The sequence below is a fragment of the Lissotriton vulgaris genome, chromosome 3_1 (genome assembly GCF_964263255.1).
Source record: "Lissotriton vulgaris chromosome 3_1, aLisVul1.2, whole genome shotgun sequence".
NCBI classification, from domain to species: Eukaryota; Metazoa; Chordata; class Amphibia; order Caudata; family Salamandridae; genus Lissotriton; species Lissotriton vulgaris.
In genome coordinates, this window is record NC_141689.1 from 1103008080 (window position 1) to 1103025271 (window position 17192).

The following is a 17192-nucleotide window of genomic DNA, read 5'->3' on the forward strand; positions in this document are numbered from 1 at the left end:
CGACAGTACAATCAATGCAGACTTATGTCAGAGATACATCCCAGTTTTTGCAAATACTTCAACAAATTACGCTGGATCCATCTGAAAAACTAATCATGTGTACAGCAGATGTTTGTAGTTTATATACCAGCATACCCCATAACATGGGCTTAGAGGCAATAGAGTCTGCTCTTTTGAATACAGATCTTGATCAACAATTTCAAACTTTCCTCATGGAGCTGATGTGTTTTATTCTATACCACAGCTATTTCAAGGTCAATGAAGCCTGGTACCAACAACTAACCGGCATGGCTATGGGCAATTCGGCAGCACCTTCGTATGCCAATATATTCATGCAGTGGTATGAAAATCAACACATCTTTTTGAATACAGAATGGTCTCGCAATCTCAAAACAATGATCAGATACATAGATGACCTTTTCATACTTTGGTCTAACACAGAGGAGAAACTAATAACGGAACTCACTAAATTCAACAATCTGGATGCACAAATCCAACTGACATGGACCACATCAGAAACTGAAGTAAATTTCTTGGATGTAAAAGTCACCAGAACTCCAGCAGGCTTTAAAACAGATGTTTACACCAAACCAACGGACAGGAACAACATGTTGTTATATTCGAGTTTTCATCAACCTAACTTGATTAACAATCTACCGTTTTCACAAATGGCAAGAGTCAAGAGAATCACCTCAGATGAAAATGCACTGGGTGTCAGACTAAGAGAAATCAAAAAGAAATTTTTGGATAGAGGTTACCCTGAATCTCTACTAGAGGAATCAAAGAAAAAGGTTGATACATTGGACAGAGAGAAACTCCTAACCACAAAAACAAAATTTGAACAAACACGTACAGTGGTGGTATCTAGATATTCAACATCTAGCAGGAAATACAAACAAACCATTTTAAAACATTGGTCCACATTGAATCTAGAACCTGATTTCAAACAGTCATTTAATCAACCTCCCATCTTTGCCTATACTAGATCAAAGAATCTTGGAGAAATTCTTCAACACAAAACATCAGCAACCTTAACACCCGCAACAAAATTCTCTGGTACGAAACCTTGCCTCAACTGTGGCAGTTGTAATAATGTAATCCGAGGTAATACATTCTGTCATCCTTCAAAAGGTTACCCTATCAAACTAAAGGTAAATGCCACCTGTGAATCGAGCAATGTCATCTACGGGATCAGATGTCCCTGCGGCAAAATGTATGTAGGGAAGACGGAACGTCGGATTAAAGTGCGACTAACCGAACACAAGTCAAACATCCGTTTGATAAATATGAAATCTGCATTATCCTCCCATTTTGTTGAGGAACATCACAACATCTCCCAGATCAAATTCATTATCCTTGAAACGGTCCAGAAAGTAGAAGGCAGAGACAATTCTAAATACCTTCTGCAGAGAGAGAACTATTGGATACAAAATTTATCCTGCCAGAAACCATTGGGGTTAAATGAAAGAATTGAATTTGCATGTTACCTATAATTAATTGCTCCCCTGACTGTTCATTGTGTATACTATGTGAGTTCACACATACATCTGACACTTACACCTTACATTTTTAATATTCTTTTCCATTTGCATATTCCACAATAGCTCTAACCACTAAACAACCCATCTACCAACCCAACAGTGAGAAGTTCTATTCCCGATATCTCTTTCCAACCTCATCTCTTTTTTCAATCTTATTTTAATTCATTTTCGTATAACTTATTTTTCATTATTTCTTGAAACCGACTCTTCATTTCACATATTTTGTAAAGTAGGATTCAGATTAGTCTCAGTGACAGGGGCGTTATTCAGACATTAGACGCTTGTTCGCCACCCTCGGAAATGAGTCTTTCTTCTATGGTAATGTCATGTGATTCGTCACATGACCGGAATCTAGTTTAAATAGCTGAACGCGATCGGCATTTCATTGTACCATCGCGAAGAACGAGGAGAGAAGGACGTATTCGCGCGCCTATTCCTGAACAAGGTTAGTTTGAGGGAACTAGCTTGACTTTACAGTCTTTTTGATAGAAGGATCTCTGGCTTATGGACTGCCCCACCAGTGAAGGCCGTTTTTGTAATATCGCTTTATCTTTTATTTGCAGAATACCACGTATCGTTAGAGACCCAGCCATGTGAGTGATAGCTTTTTCTTTGAGCAATCCTTTCTGTTTTTTCACTAACCTCAGCATGCGAATCACTGAACCTCTTGAGTTCACATACAGTTACATGTACATATCATGCAGATCCTGTACAGTTTATGTTATGATTGATGTAAATAAGACTCACACAATTTTTGATGACATGATTTTATTATCCCTTGCTTTACAGTGTCTATTTCCCTGATGAAGGGCATGCTATATAATGCCCGAAATGCATTGGATGCCTTATTATGACAATGTCTGATCAACAAACACATGAATGATATCGCATGAACAATATGAAATGATGATGATAAATTCTCCTACAAATACAAAATAAACTTTATGAACAATTGAAGCATTGGATTGAAAGTCTTCTTTGTGTGGGAAGATAAACATTTGTGTGCCCGTGAAGGGATGACACTAGAGATCCTCTAGTGCCACGTCTGTGTTTTTTTTCAAGTGTAACAGGATTATTTGTACTGCTTTATCAAACAATATTTAATAATCAGAGAGAAATGTGTTTGTAATATTGTAGTTATCTGAATATTTGACAAGCAATCAAAATTATGAGACATGGTGATGAAAAACACTCCAATAACATAGAAAAAGTATTTTCATTGGGAGATTGTTAGGAAGAATTTAGGGCCTCATTATAATTTGGCGGACATCCGCCAAATTAATAAATGCCCGCCAAGCGGGTATTCATTTATAACGCATAGTCAGAAACCACTGTCATAGCAGTTTCTGCAAATAAATTTCGCTAAATGGTGCAGGTCTGCGTCAGTATTATGGAGCCCTGCACCAAACAGTTCTCCATTTAATTTGTAAGAAGAAAATCCCTAAATTAGATTTTTTTTTTTTAAATAAAAAATTAAATGCTCGATGAGCCTTGGAAGTCATCCTCTGTGGCGCAGGGAAGGAGGGGATGCATTATTAGCATTTTAACCCCTTGGATGTGTCTGAAATTTTCCTGCAGTGGGGGAAAATTTTGCACGTGTGCAATTCGGACTGCTGCCGGCCGTTCGATGCACGCGCCACCTGTAGCATCAGCCGGCCGGGAGCCATCCGACGCATCCAAAAGCCTTTGCCTGGTAGTGACAGTCAGTAAAAACAAATGGCCATATATCTCTTCAACCTGATTGGGTGGGTGGACATATAGCCATTTCTCTGACGCCCTTACTCAGTTGGGCTTTTGGAGAGGTTTGGCTACAGGGGTACTAGAGTAGTCCCTGGGGTAGCCAAACCTGAGGTCCACCCACATATATTGGGAAAGGGGACCATTACGTGGGCAGTATGTACACTTCGTTGTCATTGTAACAGAGTATGCATACTGGCAACATATAAATTAAGTCCTCAATATCTCCAACTACTCTATGTGAATGGCTGATGACAACATTACATTAGTTAGCTATTGGCTCAAACCCAGGTAATGTGCATGCCGTTCTTCTGATGTCTCCCTATTTTATGCTTGTCATCACATTTCTGCTAGGAAATTAATATGGCTGATAACTTTTGAAAAGTAGTTGTCAACGTCGACCTATAAGTCTCATTGCGAACTTTATGGAAAATGGACAATGGTGGGGAATATTTTAATATGGAATGAAGTTTGATGTTTATTTTTATTATGCACTAGCTTACCCGTCGCGCGTTGCTGCGATCCCAGAAGAAAGGAAATTTAAGGAAACTTGTTATGATAACATTCAATTTACATTGTGTCATTTTTATTGAAACTTATTCATTTTAATATGGAAATCATTTTAAAGTGTTGTTTTAATTCTGTTTATTTATTCGAGTGCTTGTGGATACACTGTATTTTTTGTTTTTCCGTCTGGTGAGTACACAAATAAATCAGAAGGTTTTCCGACGCGTGAGCTGGCCACACACAGTTGTCCATGTGATTAGCCCGGATTCTCCAAATCTAGTCCACACACTTGCAGCGATTGTCCTTGTGCTTTATGGATGGTCATTGCAAAAGCGAGTCACACCGAAAACTGTAAACGTTCAGTATTGGAAAGATTCTGAGGGCCCTGGGGGGCCGGGGAGCCGATATTTGACACATTTTTCTTTCTTTTTTTTTTTTATGCCAGAAACCTTCGCGGGAGTGTACTCAACAACTTCCCAAAGTTTCATGGCGATCGGATGAATGGTGTAGTAATGCATAAAGGACAAACAGACATACTTTTGTTTTTATATATATAGATGATTAATAAAAAACATTTGCATACACATGTCAATTTATGAATTCATTTACATAACACGAAAGAAGATATAAAAAATGTTATTGGATGAGACTTAAGCTAACAGGTTTTGCCATATTTAAATTATGCTGTTGCCTATTCACTGCTTCACAATATGGAAAGTATCAAGTAAGAATATTAGCAGCACAATTGTTTCATTCAGCTTTCAATGTATTTTCAATTCCATTTACGTTTATTTCGATCAAGGTCTTAAACATAAGTGCAGAGCTTATCACATTCAAAACGCTGATGGAAAACATAAAAAAATCACAATACATTCCATTTTAAATCTCAGAAGTTGGAAAAAAACTCAGTTGACTATAGCTAGCATAACTAATCACTATACAACTAAAGCACATGCTTTTGGCAAAGATCAAGATCTAAGAAGACTTGAAATACAAAAATCATAAATCAAAATACAAACATCAAAAACCCCAACAAGTCAAGGAAGGAATGTAAAAGGACCTTAATAATAAGTGCTCCTCACTGTGAGAAACATTTGAGCTGTCCCTCAGTACTCAACAAGATCATCAATGAGGGAGAAAATAACATAAAACAATTCTCTTGAAACATAACTTTCTCCTCAGGCAAGTTTACCACACTCATGTACACAATTAATGAAGGAATTCAACCTTTCACTCATTCAGTCCATACTGTAGAAAATGCAATGCTGCAGGCAGCACTTTACAAAACATTCAATTGCATCGAAAGGAATTAAAATGCTCTTTTTGTCTTTGTTCTTACTCCATCAGGGTTTTGTGATGGTTTTAGAAGTCGATTTAAGGGTTTGTGTAGTACAAATCCATCACTATGATCCTGATGTAAATGAAAGTGTGTGATGTATATTTATAACGATGACCACATTTTTCAGGGCATAGCTTTCGTTGACTAACTACAGGTTTTGGAAAACCTTAGCCATTTTTGAATTCTTAGATTTTTTTTAATTGTCTTTTTAACTAAAGTTATTTGGCATCAGCCTAGAGTAGGTCTATGTTTTATTATTTTAATTAATGTGTTGCAATTCGTTTTTTGAAATGACTTTTTTCATCTAGCATTCCTTACCAAATGCTTCTTTCCGATCAGCCAATTCAAGACAGCATGCTCAGAGTATTGGTGAAAAGATTGACAACCGTCCATGTAAAGCTAACATGCAGATTCCAAAAGGTGGCCTCTATGGGTTTTGAAGTAGACAATTGTCATTTAATACTGTGAAACCAGTGCAAACTCTGGTGATTGTACTGAAACAGAGGTAGATACGTGGGTGCTACCCCAGCATACAAGGAGAGCACCCAATGAAAATTAGGTGAGTGTGTTATGACATAGTTGAATAGAGGGTTTGATTAGAACTAAAAGAATAAGGTTGATATTTCATATTGGTCAGTTGCCACTGGATGGTTGAATGGATGAGGTGAATAAACTACATCTGAAGGACATAGAAGTTCGACAGTGTATTAGTTATATGTGATGAACACCACATTATTTTGCGACTAGGATGTCATTTTCTCGAGTGGTGGGGTTTCTGGAGGCAGTCTTGGCAATGCCAGTGACAAGTTGACAGAAACGGCATTCTGCTGAGGGAGACAATGAGGTGAGATTCATGTGAAGAACATCCAAAAGAAGCTCAATCTCCCAAAGAAAACACACCTGTTGTATGTGTGGCGACGAATGGTGGTCAGTTTAGGTGTTTGAGAGGTTTTACATCGTCAATAATAGATATAAAGTTATTTGCTGAAACATTATGCTCTGTGAGAGCCGATCTGACCATGAATCACTGTGATCGGCACACCTTCTCATGAGAGATTTGTGCTTTTAATTTTTAGTGTCTACTTTGTTTCTGAAATCTCAGTGATCGGCACACCAATTATTATTTTTTTGTAATGTTTTGTGTCAGCTGTGTGTTTAGAGCATCAGAATTACATGCACTCAATAGAGAAGTAACTGTGGAGAGGTTTCCCTTGCCCAATATTGACAAGATTATCTCTACTTTGGCAGGTGGCAAATATTTCACCACTTTGGATTTGGCATCCGCTTACCATCAGGTGGAGTTAGATAAATCCTTACTGGAGTTGCCTGCATTCATCACACTGGTGGGAACATTTACATTTTTGAGAATGACGTTTGGCTTCGTCTCCATGACCTTGGTGTTTCAAAGGATAATTTCTAGTATGCTAAAAGAGGTCACCGGTGTAAAATGCTACCAGGATTATTTATTAATTTATGGTAGCACAAAAAGAAAACATCAATCTAGGCTATGCACAGTTTTGGAGAGGTTGAGAAAGACTGGATAAACCTTGAGAAAGGGCAAGTTACGTTTTGTGCAGAAGAAGTCAATTATCTGGGTCATTGTGTTACAGGGCAAGAGGTCTTTTTAAAAACAGAGTTAGTGAACACCATTGTTAAAAGTCACAGGAACCCGGTAACAAGGATGCTTTTGGAGGATGGGGGAATATTACTGTAAATGTACACCAGGTAACGTGGAGAAGACATAAAACGTAAGGAAATTACTTGGGAAAAATGTGAGTTTTGACTGGAGTTCAGAGTGTGGAAAAATGTCATATCAGTTAAGGATCATTTTAAAAATGCACCTTGTGTGCAGGCATTTATCCCAAGTGATGAAACCTATATCATGGCTGATGCCAATGCAAAAGACATTGGGGTGGTGTGACTTCAGAAACAGAATTACTCAGTTATAGAGAGAGAGGCAATGGTCATTTTCAGGGCACTGGGGGAAAAAACTGAAATTTGATTTGGGGTATGAAGGTTAAAGTACTTTCAGACCATAAACCATTGAAAGAGGTTTTCTCAAAGAAGAGATTGGATGCTATGTCTTTAAGAATTGGGTGATGGATTATTTTTCTGCAAGAGTTGGATTTCACAGTTGACATACACCAGGAGTAATTAATCGTGCGGCTAACTGTTGGTCACACTTGGTGGATGTGGAAGAAATTGATCAAGAGGATGAAGGAAGTGTGGAGGAAGGGGTGAATGGGTCTGAAGTCACACTAGGAGCCATAGAAGAAGAGGAATGGATGAGTGAGATACACAAGGATCAGGAAATTACAAAGGTAATTGAGATTAAATTATTGGGAAAAGGTAAGCATTTGGTGAAACCCTGGTCTTTAATTAGTGAAGAGCTTTCAGTAATGAATAGGATTCTTACTCATGGAACACATTGTAGCACCATTTGGTGTGCGTACCAAAATAATACATGAGGGACAATAAAGCTCCCAGGTTATCCCATGTCGGGCTCAAGGAGCCCATCTAACGTTCTTTTCTTGGCATTCCTGTAGTTGTAGTCCTGCATTTATAAATAGAAACAATACCTACAAGTGCCCTAGAGTGCAGCAGAGAAATCAGAAGTAAATCAGCTAACCATAGCTGGCATAGGGTAACTTGAGATCTGCCCCCGATATGTTCCTTTGGCAACTGACAGTAATAAATGGATCCTTTCTCTACAGCTTGATATTTTAGAATTCATGCTTCCTAAGTTTGTGTCACGTTGTCTGAAGGCAGCTGATGGTCTATTACTAGAGGAGCATATTTACTCCAATCAGAGTGAATGATCCCTTTCCGACTCCTTTACTTATTTTTACATTATTAAGGACAGCTGCGGCCTGTGCAGATAAAAGTGGTGAGGTGGTTAGGGTTGGTTGCGCAGAGATTCGACAGAGAACCATAAGGGAAAATTAAATAAATAATTAATTTTCCCTCATCGTCGTCTATTGACATCCTCCACCCACCCACCACTCTTACCTGCACGGGCTGTGGCTGGGTATAGATGCTTTTAGGAAATTAAAAGGACTTGGACCTGACATCTGTGGATGCCCTTAGCTAATGTCCATTGAAGAAGTGACACCCTCACCTCAACTTCTTATGAAACTACCATAAAAAACTCAGATTTTTGCCAGTTCCTAAAAAATTAAGGAGCTTTAAACATGTTCTCAAAACAACTGATTCCACACTGTGATAAATCTGAATGAATGCCAAATATGGCAAATCCAGGCTTCTCATAATTTTTTTTTTTTAAAGGCTAGTTCATTCAATCAGTTTGCAGAACTTGGATGCAGAGTACTTGCTGAAAAGCATAAAGTCAGTCAATCTCCCATCTTGAACATTTACAGCCATTTAAAATCAAATAATATGTCCATCAAAGAAAAATTGTTGTTCAGCTTTATTCGTGTGTACATGTACCACTAGCTCAGGTTATGTGTTTTACAGTAGTTTGACTTCCAGGTGTGCGCTTCCAAATCCTAGATCAATGTTAAATTATTCTTCTAGGTCCATTAAAACCTTCCCGGCTTTTATACAGGTGAAAGAGGGGTGCTAATGGTTGTTGGCAGAAACAGGAACAATTCACCTTTTACATAGATGCGTCCCTATGGTACAAAAATCTATCCGGCTCCCTAGAAGTTAACACTGCCTATAAAAGAAAGGACATATAAATAGCAAACTCACACTCAATCTGGCTAGCCATTGTATGGAAATGTCAAGGGTGCTAGTCCTACCTCACACAGGTATTGCCACGTTACATTCATAGCATTACCTTAAAACAATTAAAACCCTACTAATAATCTATCTATATATGTAAAAACGAAAGTATATCTGTTTGTCCTTTATGCATTACAACACCATTCATCCGATCAGCATGAAACTTTGGGAAGTTGTTGAGTACACTCCGGCGAATGATTCTCGACAAAATATTTTTTTAAATAAATAACAAATTGTTAAAAGTTGTTGAGTACGTTCGCGCGAAGGTTTCTGGAAAAAAAAAAGAAAAATGTGTTAAATATCGGCCCCCAAGGCTCTCAGAATCTTTCCAATGCTGAACGCTTACAGTGCGACTCGCTTTTGCAATGACCATCAACAAAGCACAAGAACAATCGCAGCAAGTGTGTGGACTAGATTTGAAGAATCCGTGCTTCTCACATGGACAACTGTATGTGGCCAGCTCACGCGTCGGAAAACCTTCTGATTAATCTTTAGAATACTGAAATAGACAGCGAATTTGCGAGCATCGGCGACAGTTATAACCCCCAAACGGAAATCGATTGGTCAATCTACATCAGAAGCACGAAAGAAAAAGGCATTAGGAGCTTCAGAAACAGACGAGCAATGGGAAGCAAGATTAGAAGCTGTTCGAATACAAACTGCTCAAGCCTGTAATTCTCAAACGAACGAGCAACGAGAATCAAGATTGGAAGACGATCGAGTACGCACTGCGCAAGCCCGTTCTTCTCAAACGAGCAAGCAACGAGAATCAAGATTGGAAACAGATCGATTACGCACTGCTCAAGCCCGCTCGAATGAAACAGGAGAGCAGCGAGAATCAAGATTGGAAAACGATCAATTACGCACTGCTCAAGCCCGCTCAAATGAAACATGAGAGCAACCAGAATCAAGATTGGAAGCCAATCGAGGACGCACTGCTCAAGCCACGCTTAGAAATGTTTTTCATATAAAAATGAATACGTTTCAATAACAATGACACAATGTAAATTGAATGTCATCATAACGAGTTTCCTTGAATTTCCTTTCTTCTGAGATCGCGGGTAAGCTAGTAAAAAATAAAAAAAGGTTGGAAAGTGGCAATTTTTATTTGAGCTGTTGGTCGTAGGAGGGGTACACAGGTACTCATGTTTGAGGACAGCCACTTATTTTTAATCATTAGACGTTGACCCAGAAGAAGAGAGAGAATGCAGAGAAGGGGGAAAAGGAGGAAGGGAAAGACAGAAAATCAATGACAGAGCAAGAAAGCAGAGGTGAAAAATAATCTGCAAGAGTGAGATAAAGTGTTGCATAGGGTGGTGAAGGAAGCCATAGGTTTCTTAGAAAAACGTTGGTAACCGGAGCTTATCATTATACAAATAAATTCCTAGTAGCTGGAAAGTATGGCAACCATGAAAAACGACATACCTCCCATACCCACTGGCTTTATGTAATACAAAGTTAAACATAGTGTATGCCATGACCAAGGCATTCAGTCTAAAGAACTAGCTGCATACTTACAGGAATAATTGCCACAGGGCAGTTGCCTTGCTGTATTGCCCTGCATCACAGGGAAAGGGCAGGAATGCACTGTATTAATCTAATATGGTGGATTACTGCGGTTTTCCCCAAGTGCTAGTGCCGTTTCAGCAGCCTAGCGCCAATGCAGGCACCCTTGCACCATTGTGCAAGGTTTCCTTTGTTGTAGACAGGATAGTTTTTGTGGAAGAAGGAGCACCTTCCTGCACAAAAACAATCCTTTGAGGTGTTTTCCTCTTTCTATGTGTCCTGCAGAATGCACATTCCCAGGTTTACCAGGTTTAATAAATCTGGAAATGTATTAAAAAAAAACATGGGATTTGCATGGGAACACCGGGCCCGATTCACAGAACTAACAAGACAAAATCCTAAACTTACTACTTTTGGTATTCACAGAAGTTAGGATTTTGTCTTAAGTTTGTCTTAAGACAAACTTAAGACAGACTTAAGACAGACTTAAGTTAGGATTTTGTCTTAAGTCTGTCTTAAGTCTGTCTTAAGTTTGTCTTAAGACAAATTAAAGACAAAATCCTAAATTCTGTGAAAACCAAAAGTAGTAAGTTTAGGATTTTGTCTTAAGTTAGTTCTCTGAATCTGCCCCACCCACCACAACACCCATGGAATGCTTCCCTTGTGCAGAGTAATGCAACGCAGCAATTTCCACTGCGATGCATTACTCCACATTTGTGAAGTCATTCAAAGCCACGCAAAATGGCTTTGCGTGCCTTCATAAATATGACTTTGAGCTTTATATGATGGTGTATGGTGCAAGCATGATGCAAAGTTGTCATAAATTTTCCCCGTAGTGTATACATTAGCACAAGAAATATTAGGACCAGGCAAATCTCTGCAGTCTTCCAATCCATGTCAACAGCAGAGAGCATATTGGAAAAGGCTAACATGCCCAACTTTCTTTGGCCTGCCCCTCTACCAATCCTTAGAACTCTAGTATTTTCCAGTAGGCCAAACCCCTGAAGTGACCGACCTGTGGTCTAGTGTGTCCGACAACTACACCCATCTTGCTCCAGCAAGCAAAAGTCTGACCTTGGTAGTAAACTGCATCCAGATCTAATTTTGCATCCCTTTGGAAATCAAAATTAGGATCTGCAGCATATTGGACCTGGTTTTTACCAACTGTCAACCCTTTCTCAGAAATAGATGTGAGGTAACATGTGTCATTCAAACAGAGTATTAAACTGAGAAAATAATGCTCTCGACCTTTAAATCTCATGTGAAGGTAAGGCCTAAAGAGGTTAGAAATTCTTGAAAAGTATCTCCTTACCTTAATGCGCACTTCATGGTCCTTTGGTGGGGCGACCTCTATCTCTTCTATAGACAGAGGTTTATTGGGCCCCCAGGCAATTGCTGCCTTGCATTTTATAACCTAGGAAAGGAAATATGATAGAAACTGTTTTTATTTTAATGTGTCAATGTGTTTAGTTGTACTCATTTATATGAATAAGTAAAATAACTGAGATTTCAAATACAAACGGCCTGATTTAGATTTTGGTGAACGTGTTACTCCGTCACAAAACTGGAGGCTATCCCATCCACCATATTGCAAATGCCATAGGATATAAGGCACTGTTAAAATGGCAGACAGGACATCCACCATGTTTTTGACAGGGTAACCTGTGTGCCAAATTCTAAATAAGGCCCAAAGTTGGCACTGTTCCCTTTTGCACTTTGGATGTTTGCAGAGTTCACATTTGCACCACTGGCAGTAACAATTTAAGCAGATCTTTCACACTGTGCAGATTTACACTTCAGTGCTCAATGTGTACGTGGAAGATTAAGAAAGGGTTTGTTACATACAGACTTCAGGAGCCAAGCGGAGATAAGTACAGCTTTTATTTTGCGAAGTACAAGGTAATAAATAAGGAGTTCACATGCAGCCTGTCCTCAGGCATCAAACGCCCAACAAAGAATGAGCAACCGATGAGGGACAGCAGTGTGGGCCATAAAGCAGTAGCTTAAAAAGAAACATAGCAACTGGAATTTATTTTTGACAAGTGAGCTCGCTCTGCAAAGGAGGAACTTGCTTGCTCATAACAAGTTCTTAAAGGTACAGCGTACTCTACACATAACTGCAATGTCTTATGGTACACAGGGTTCTTGCATAGCGTGGAAAACCTAAAGGCACCTGAAGAATATGCAAGGATGGAGCATGAATGTTACTACAAACTTACTGGTTTTTTGGGATGAGATGGAGGTGATAGGATGTCTCCAGCCACGAGTGGTAGATCTCAAAATCAAAAGGACAGGCTCGAGCAAAAAGCAAATTAGAAGGACAGATACTGCTATATTGTTAAACATACTCTACTTATGAAAAAGACTGCAATAAATATAACAATCTTTATCTGAATTATGTCAAAGGTGTTGCATTTTAGTATTTATAAGGCACTAGCAAGGATTCAAAATAGTGACCCTCTAAGAAATTGGCGTATTGGTTGAGGGGAGTGTAAACTCTACTCAAGCTACAACCTCAACAACTACAAAAGTCACTAAATTAAACTGTGCATAACCCACAGATAGCTAACCGCAAAAGTAGTCAGCCTTAACTTAGAGGCACTGTGTTAACTATGTATGCAGCACAAAACAGTAATAAAGTGAAAATATAACGTTGAAAAAACCACACCAATTTAGGAAAACAAATAAAATGACTCCAAAAAGAACTAAATCAAATCAATAGAACTGGAGTTATGAATTTTCAGACTTTTTAGTGAAAACTAGTATCTAAAAGATCAAAACACTGAACACTGGCATCTAGTTGCAGAAGACCAGCACAAAGTCAAAGGTTTTGGCCGACCATGATGAAGTGCAGTTCAGCTACTGGTGTGTTTTGGGCCAGGACATGGCTTTCCTTCGGACTTGGACATTCTAAAGAAAAGTTCCTGAGAAGGTAAAGTTCAGTTGGTGCAAGGTAGCCAGCGGTGTCCGAGGAGGAGGCGTCTTCGTTGGAGAGCTGCTGGATGAAGTTGCTGTTTTTGGAAGTTGAAAATCTCCAGAGGGATGAAGCTGGAGACTGTTGCTGACAAGGTCTTCACAAAGCCAGATACTGTTGCTCGAAGGCCCCACTGAACAGGATTTGTTGCTGTGGAGAAGAACATATAAGGAGTTACTGGGAAGGCAGGCTGACCAGTGAAGCACTTCAGGCAGAAGGCCAGCAGGTACGTTCAGGTCTTCTATTAGTTCTTGGGCTGCTTTTTGGTGAAAAATGTTCTACGTCCCAGCTTTTTTGGTTAGCCATGAGCAGCATCTTCCACACCACTGACAAGAGTGCAGGATTGGTCAGACCTCACACAGGAAGCCAGCCAACTATCCCTTGGAGTCACTCTGGAAGTCCTGGGTTCAAGCAGCAAGGCAGCCTTTGTTCAGCAGGGCAGCCCTGTGAGGTTACAAGGCTTGCTTCAAGCAGCAGAGACTTCCTCTGGTAGCAACAGAGCAGTCCCAGAGGTACGAAATTGGCCTGAATCAGCAGGGAAGTCATCCGGTGTACAAGGCAGCCCTTCTGGGGGTCCTCCGCAGGTCTAGGAGTGTACTGAAGAGTTGGTCTGCAGGTCAAATATTTACACCTGATGCCAGGCTTTAAAAGGGGGCTGACAGCACTTGACCCTCTCTGCCGGGTCACCCCTAATGTTTTGCCTTATCCTCTCCTGTTCTCCGAAATTCAATTTTATAGGCATTAGGACTCTATGATTTCTACCACTTCTAACTAGTGCCAAAGGGCGTGTGCTGTCATCTTTAAAAAAATTTAAATTGGCATACAACAAATTGACACATTTAATTTATTTATAGGTCCCTAGAAAAGTGAAATGCCTTTGTACCCAGGGACAATAAATGAAGTGTGCAAATTATGTGTAAGCCAACAGGACAGTGTTAAAGGAGATAACACAAGCAGGTTAGCATTGGTTAGCAGTGGTAAAATCCACAAAACCCTAATGCCAACAAACAACAAATTTTAGGAAGCAGGAGGGGAGAAGGCGAAAATTTTGGGGATGACCCCGCAGAGAGGGCCAAGTTCAACAGACCCTTAGCTTGAACACAAACATTTTCATGTATGAGCCCTATAAATTACCACTAGAAACAAAATACAAATAAGCTTCTCATTAAATGCCAATAATGCAAAAAAGTTCAAATCGGCCAAAAACAACAAGTGTGATGTCATTATCTAATCGATTCAACAGTGGCTAATTCTTCTCCATTACCCCATTTTGTTTTTTAATTTAGATGGTATCAAACACCATGGAGCACAGCACAACACTCCAGTCAGGAGGTAATTCAGATTCATGTACGTTGTGCTGCTGATAGCCTGTATTGGCTACAACAAACAACAAAGTGATGGATGGAATGTTTTGTTTAATTTCTGCTGTTTGTGATCACTTGGAGCCGCAGTCCATAATTGTTCCCCCACTATATCCTTCTAGCCGGAGAACCACCATATGAAAATCAGTCTTGTTCCTTGCTCGCCCTGCCACAGAACCCAAGCTAGACCTCATAGAGTTTCTTTGCGTTCCTCTCTGGATGGGGGTGTGGGGGGCTCGTCTGGAAGTTTGGGATGGTGAGTTCCCGAGAGAAGCTGGGTCAGTGATGATCTGCATAAGGCAGGCCCCTGTCCAGAGTGGAACATTGGGCAAAAACAATGGAATGGGATGATACCCACAGTGATTGCCAGTGGTATAGCCTGTTCACAAGAATTCCTAACACTACCAGCTTTGTATGATTGGTGTTAGACTGTATTTAATGTCTGTTTGTCTATTTCACAAATGGAAAAAGGCCTTGCTTAACTTTTGGGATATAGATATGTACCAATTACTGTAAAAGTACATCAGCAACGGGCAGATCCAAACCCAGATGGAAAATGGCAAAGAACACAAAAACAATCCTCAACGTGCTTCAGCCACTTTGACAAGTGGATGATGGGGCCCACACTAAGTCCCCCTCCTTAAGGTAGCACAGGCCATACTATTGCCCACAATAACCTATAGCAGGGAAGCAAGGAGTGGCAGAGATGCCAAACTACTGGACGGCACTCTAGTTAAAGCACACAGAATCATGTTCAGTCTCCCAAACGACACCTCACCAGCTCAAGTAAGGCTAGAGTTTGGTCTACAAAAATAATCTCTGTCCAGGCATGGCGCATACATCATCTGCTGGAACAAGATCAGGTCCTCCACTCCAAATACCTTAAACCAACTCTTATGGCAAGAACTTGAGCAGAGGGACACCTCCTCCACCCACAAGGAGCTACCTGCAGGAATCTCTGTTAACTGCTGGTCTCTGTGACTTTTGGAAAACACAGCTAGCTCATTCAACTTTTAAGAAGCTGGTGTGGAGGTTCGTAAAACAACTCAAACTGAGGACAAGGCTACCGTTTCAGCCAAATCTCACACCTGGATAACCCTTGCACTTACAAAAAGCTTAAACCTTAAAAATACTTTAATCAAGGTTACCCCAAATCAATAAAACTGACATTTCTTAGGCACCGACTGGGCCTCCTCCCATGCACCCAGAACCGCCCACCCTGGCAGAGGGTGCCAACCCAAACTTCTTGCAGTTTGTGTGACACAGGAACAGGAGACATTCTGCATTTAATCTGTGCCTGCAAGGAGCTACTGCAAGAAAGGAAACAGCTGTTAAAGGCATCTTTCATAGAGAGAGGGATCCGCTTTAGGAGGCAAGCGGTGCTGGCATGCTTTGATCCAGGGGCCACACAACTGAATTACCGAGTGGTAAAATATCTCAGGCTGGTCGAACAAAAAATGCCACAAGCCTCAGACCACAGAGACAGCCAAGCTATCAGTTGAAGACGCACCGGAAGCTCACTGCCTAGTGTGCATAAACAAAGAACTCGGCACCAGGCCCTCTTGCTGAGACTCCTACTTTTAAACAGAAAACTTCATGCCTGCAACTTCATTGAAGCAAGAACCGGATTCCAGGAAATTTTCATAGTAAAATTGTCACGCATATAACAACATTATATTTGATATTTGATATTTGATATTTATGTGCATTTGTAAAGCGCGAACGTTCACTCCCAGGGGAGCATCATGGCGCTGAGCAAGCTGCGGGGGATAACTGAGGGGGTGGAGTGTGATGAAGGAGTGAAACTAAATGGCAGCCAGGACGGATGAGTCTGAATGTTGGTAGACCCATGTCTTGAGAAGTTTTCTAAAATTGTTCTCATTTTCTATGAATCTAAGATTGGTAGGTAAGTTGTTCCAGGCTTTGGCTGCCAGAACAGTGAAGGATTTCCCACCCTTGGTCTTATATTTGAATCTGGGGATTAGGACCAGATTTGTCCCAGAGGATCTCAGGCAGCGCTGGGGATTATAGCGCATGAAGCGATTTGCAAAATCGCGGGGCCCTGTATTTTGCATGGTTTTGAAAACTGTAAGGAGCAGTTTAAAAAGGATTCTTTTATGCAGCGGCATCCAGTGCAGAGAATTTAGAGCTGTAGACGCTGATGACCTTCTGGGGAGTTGTAAAACCAGTCTGGCTGCAGCATGTTGGATGCTCTGCAGCTTTCTGAGAGTAGATTTTTGCACTCCGGCCATAAGGCCATTGCAGTAGTCAAGTCGGGAAAGTATGAGAGCAACCGCAACTGACTTTCTAGCTGCAATTGGGAGAAAATCAAAGAATTTCTTCAGAGATTTTATTTTTCCAAAACAGCGACCGGCAGTAATCTTGACGTGGTAATCGAAGGAGAGAGAGGAGTCGAATTGCACGCCTAGATTCCGGGCTGATGGTACTGCACTGGGAGGGGCTTCTGATCCTAAGGGCCACCA

General features: G+C 40.4%; 1 protein-coding gene across 2 annotated transcripts in view; it reads right to left on the minus strand.

Annotated features, from left to right (window-relative positions):
- LOC147727489 (alcohol dehydrogenase 1-like) overlaps window positions 1–17192 on the minus strand; it is a 256534-nt gene that overhangs the window by 217520 nt on the left and 21822 nt on the right. For both annotated transcript variants that reach the window (XM_086961564.1, XM_086961565.1), the window contains exon 2: window positions 11687–11788. In XM_086961564.1, the coding sequence (XP_086817690.1) occupies window positions 11687–11788 (102 nt within the window). The remainder of the gene's footprint in view (window positions 1–11686; window positions 11789–17192) is intronic.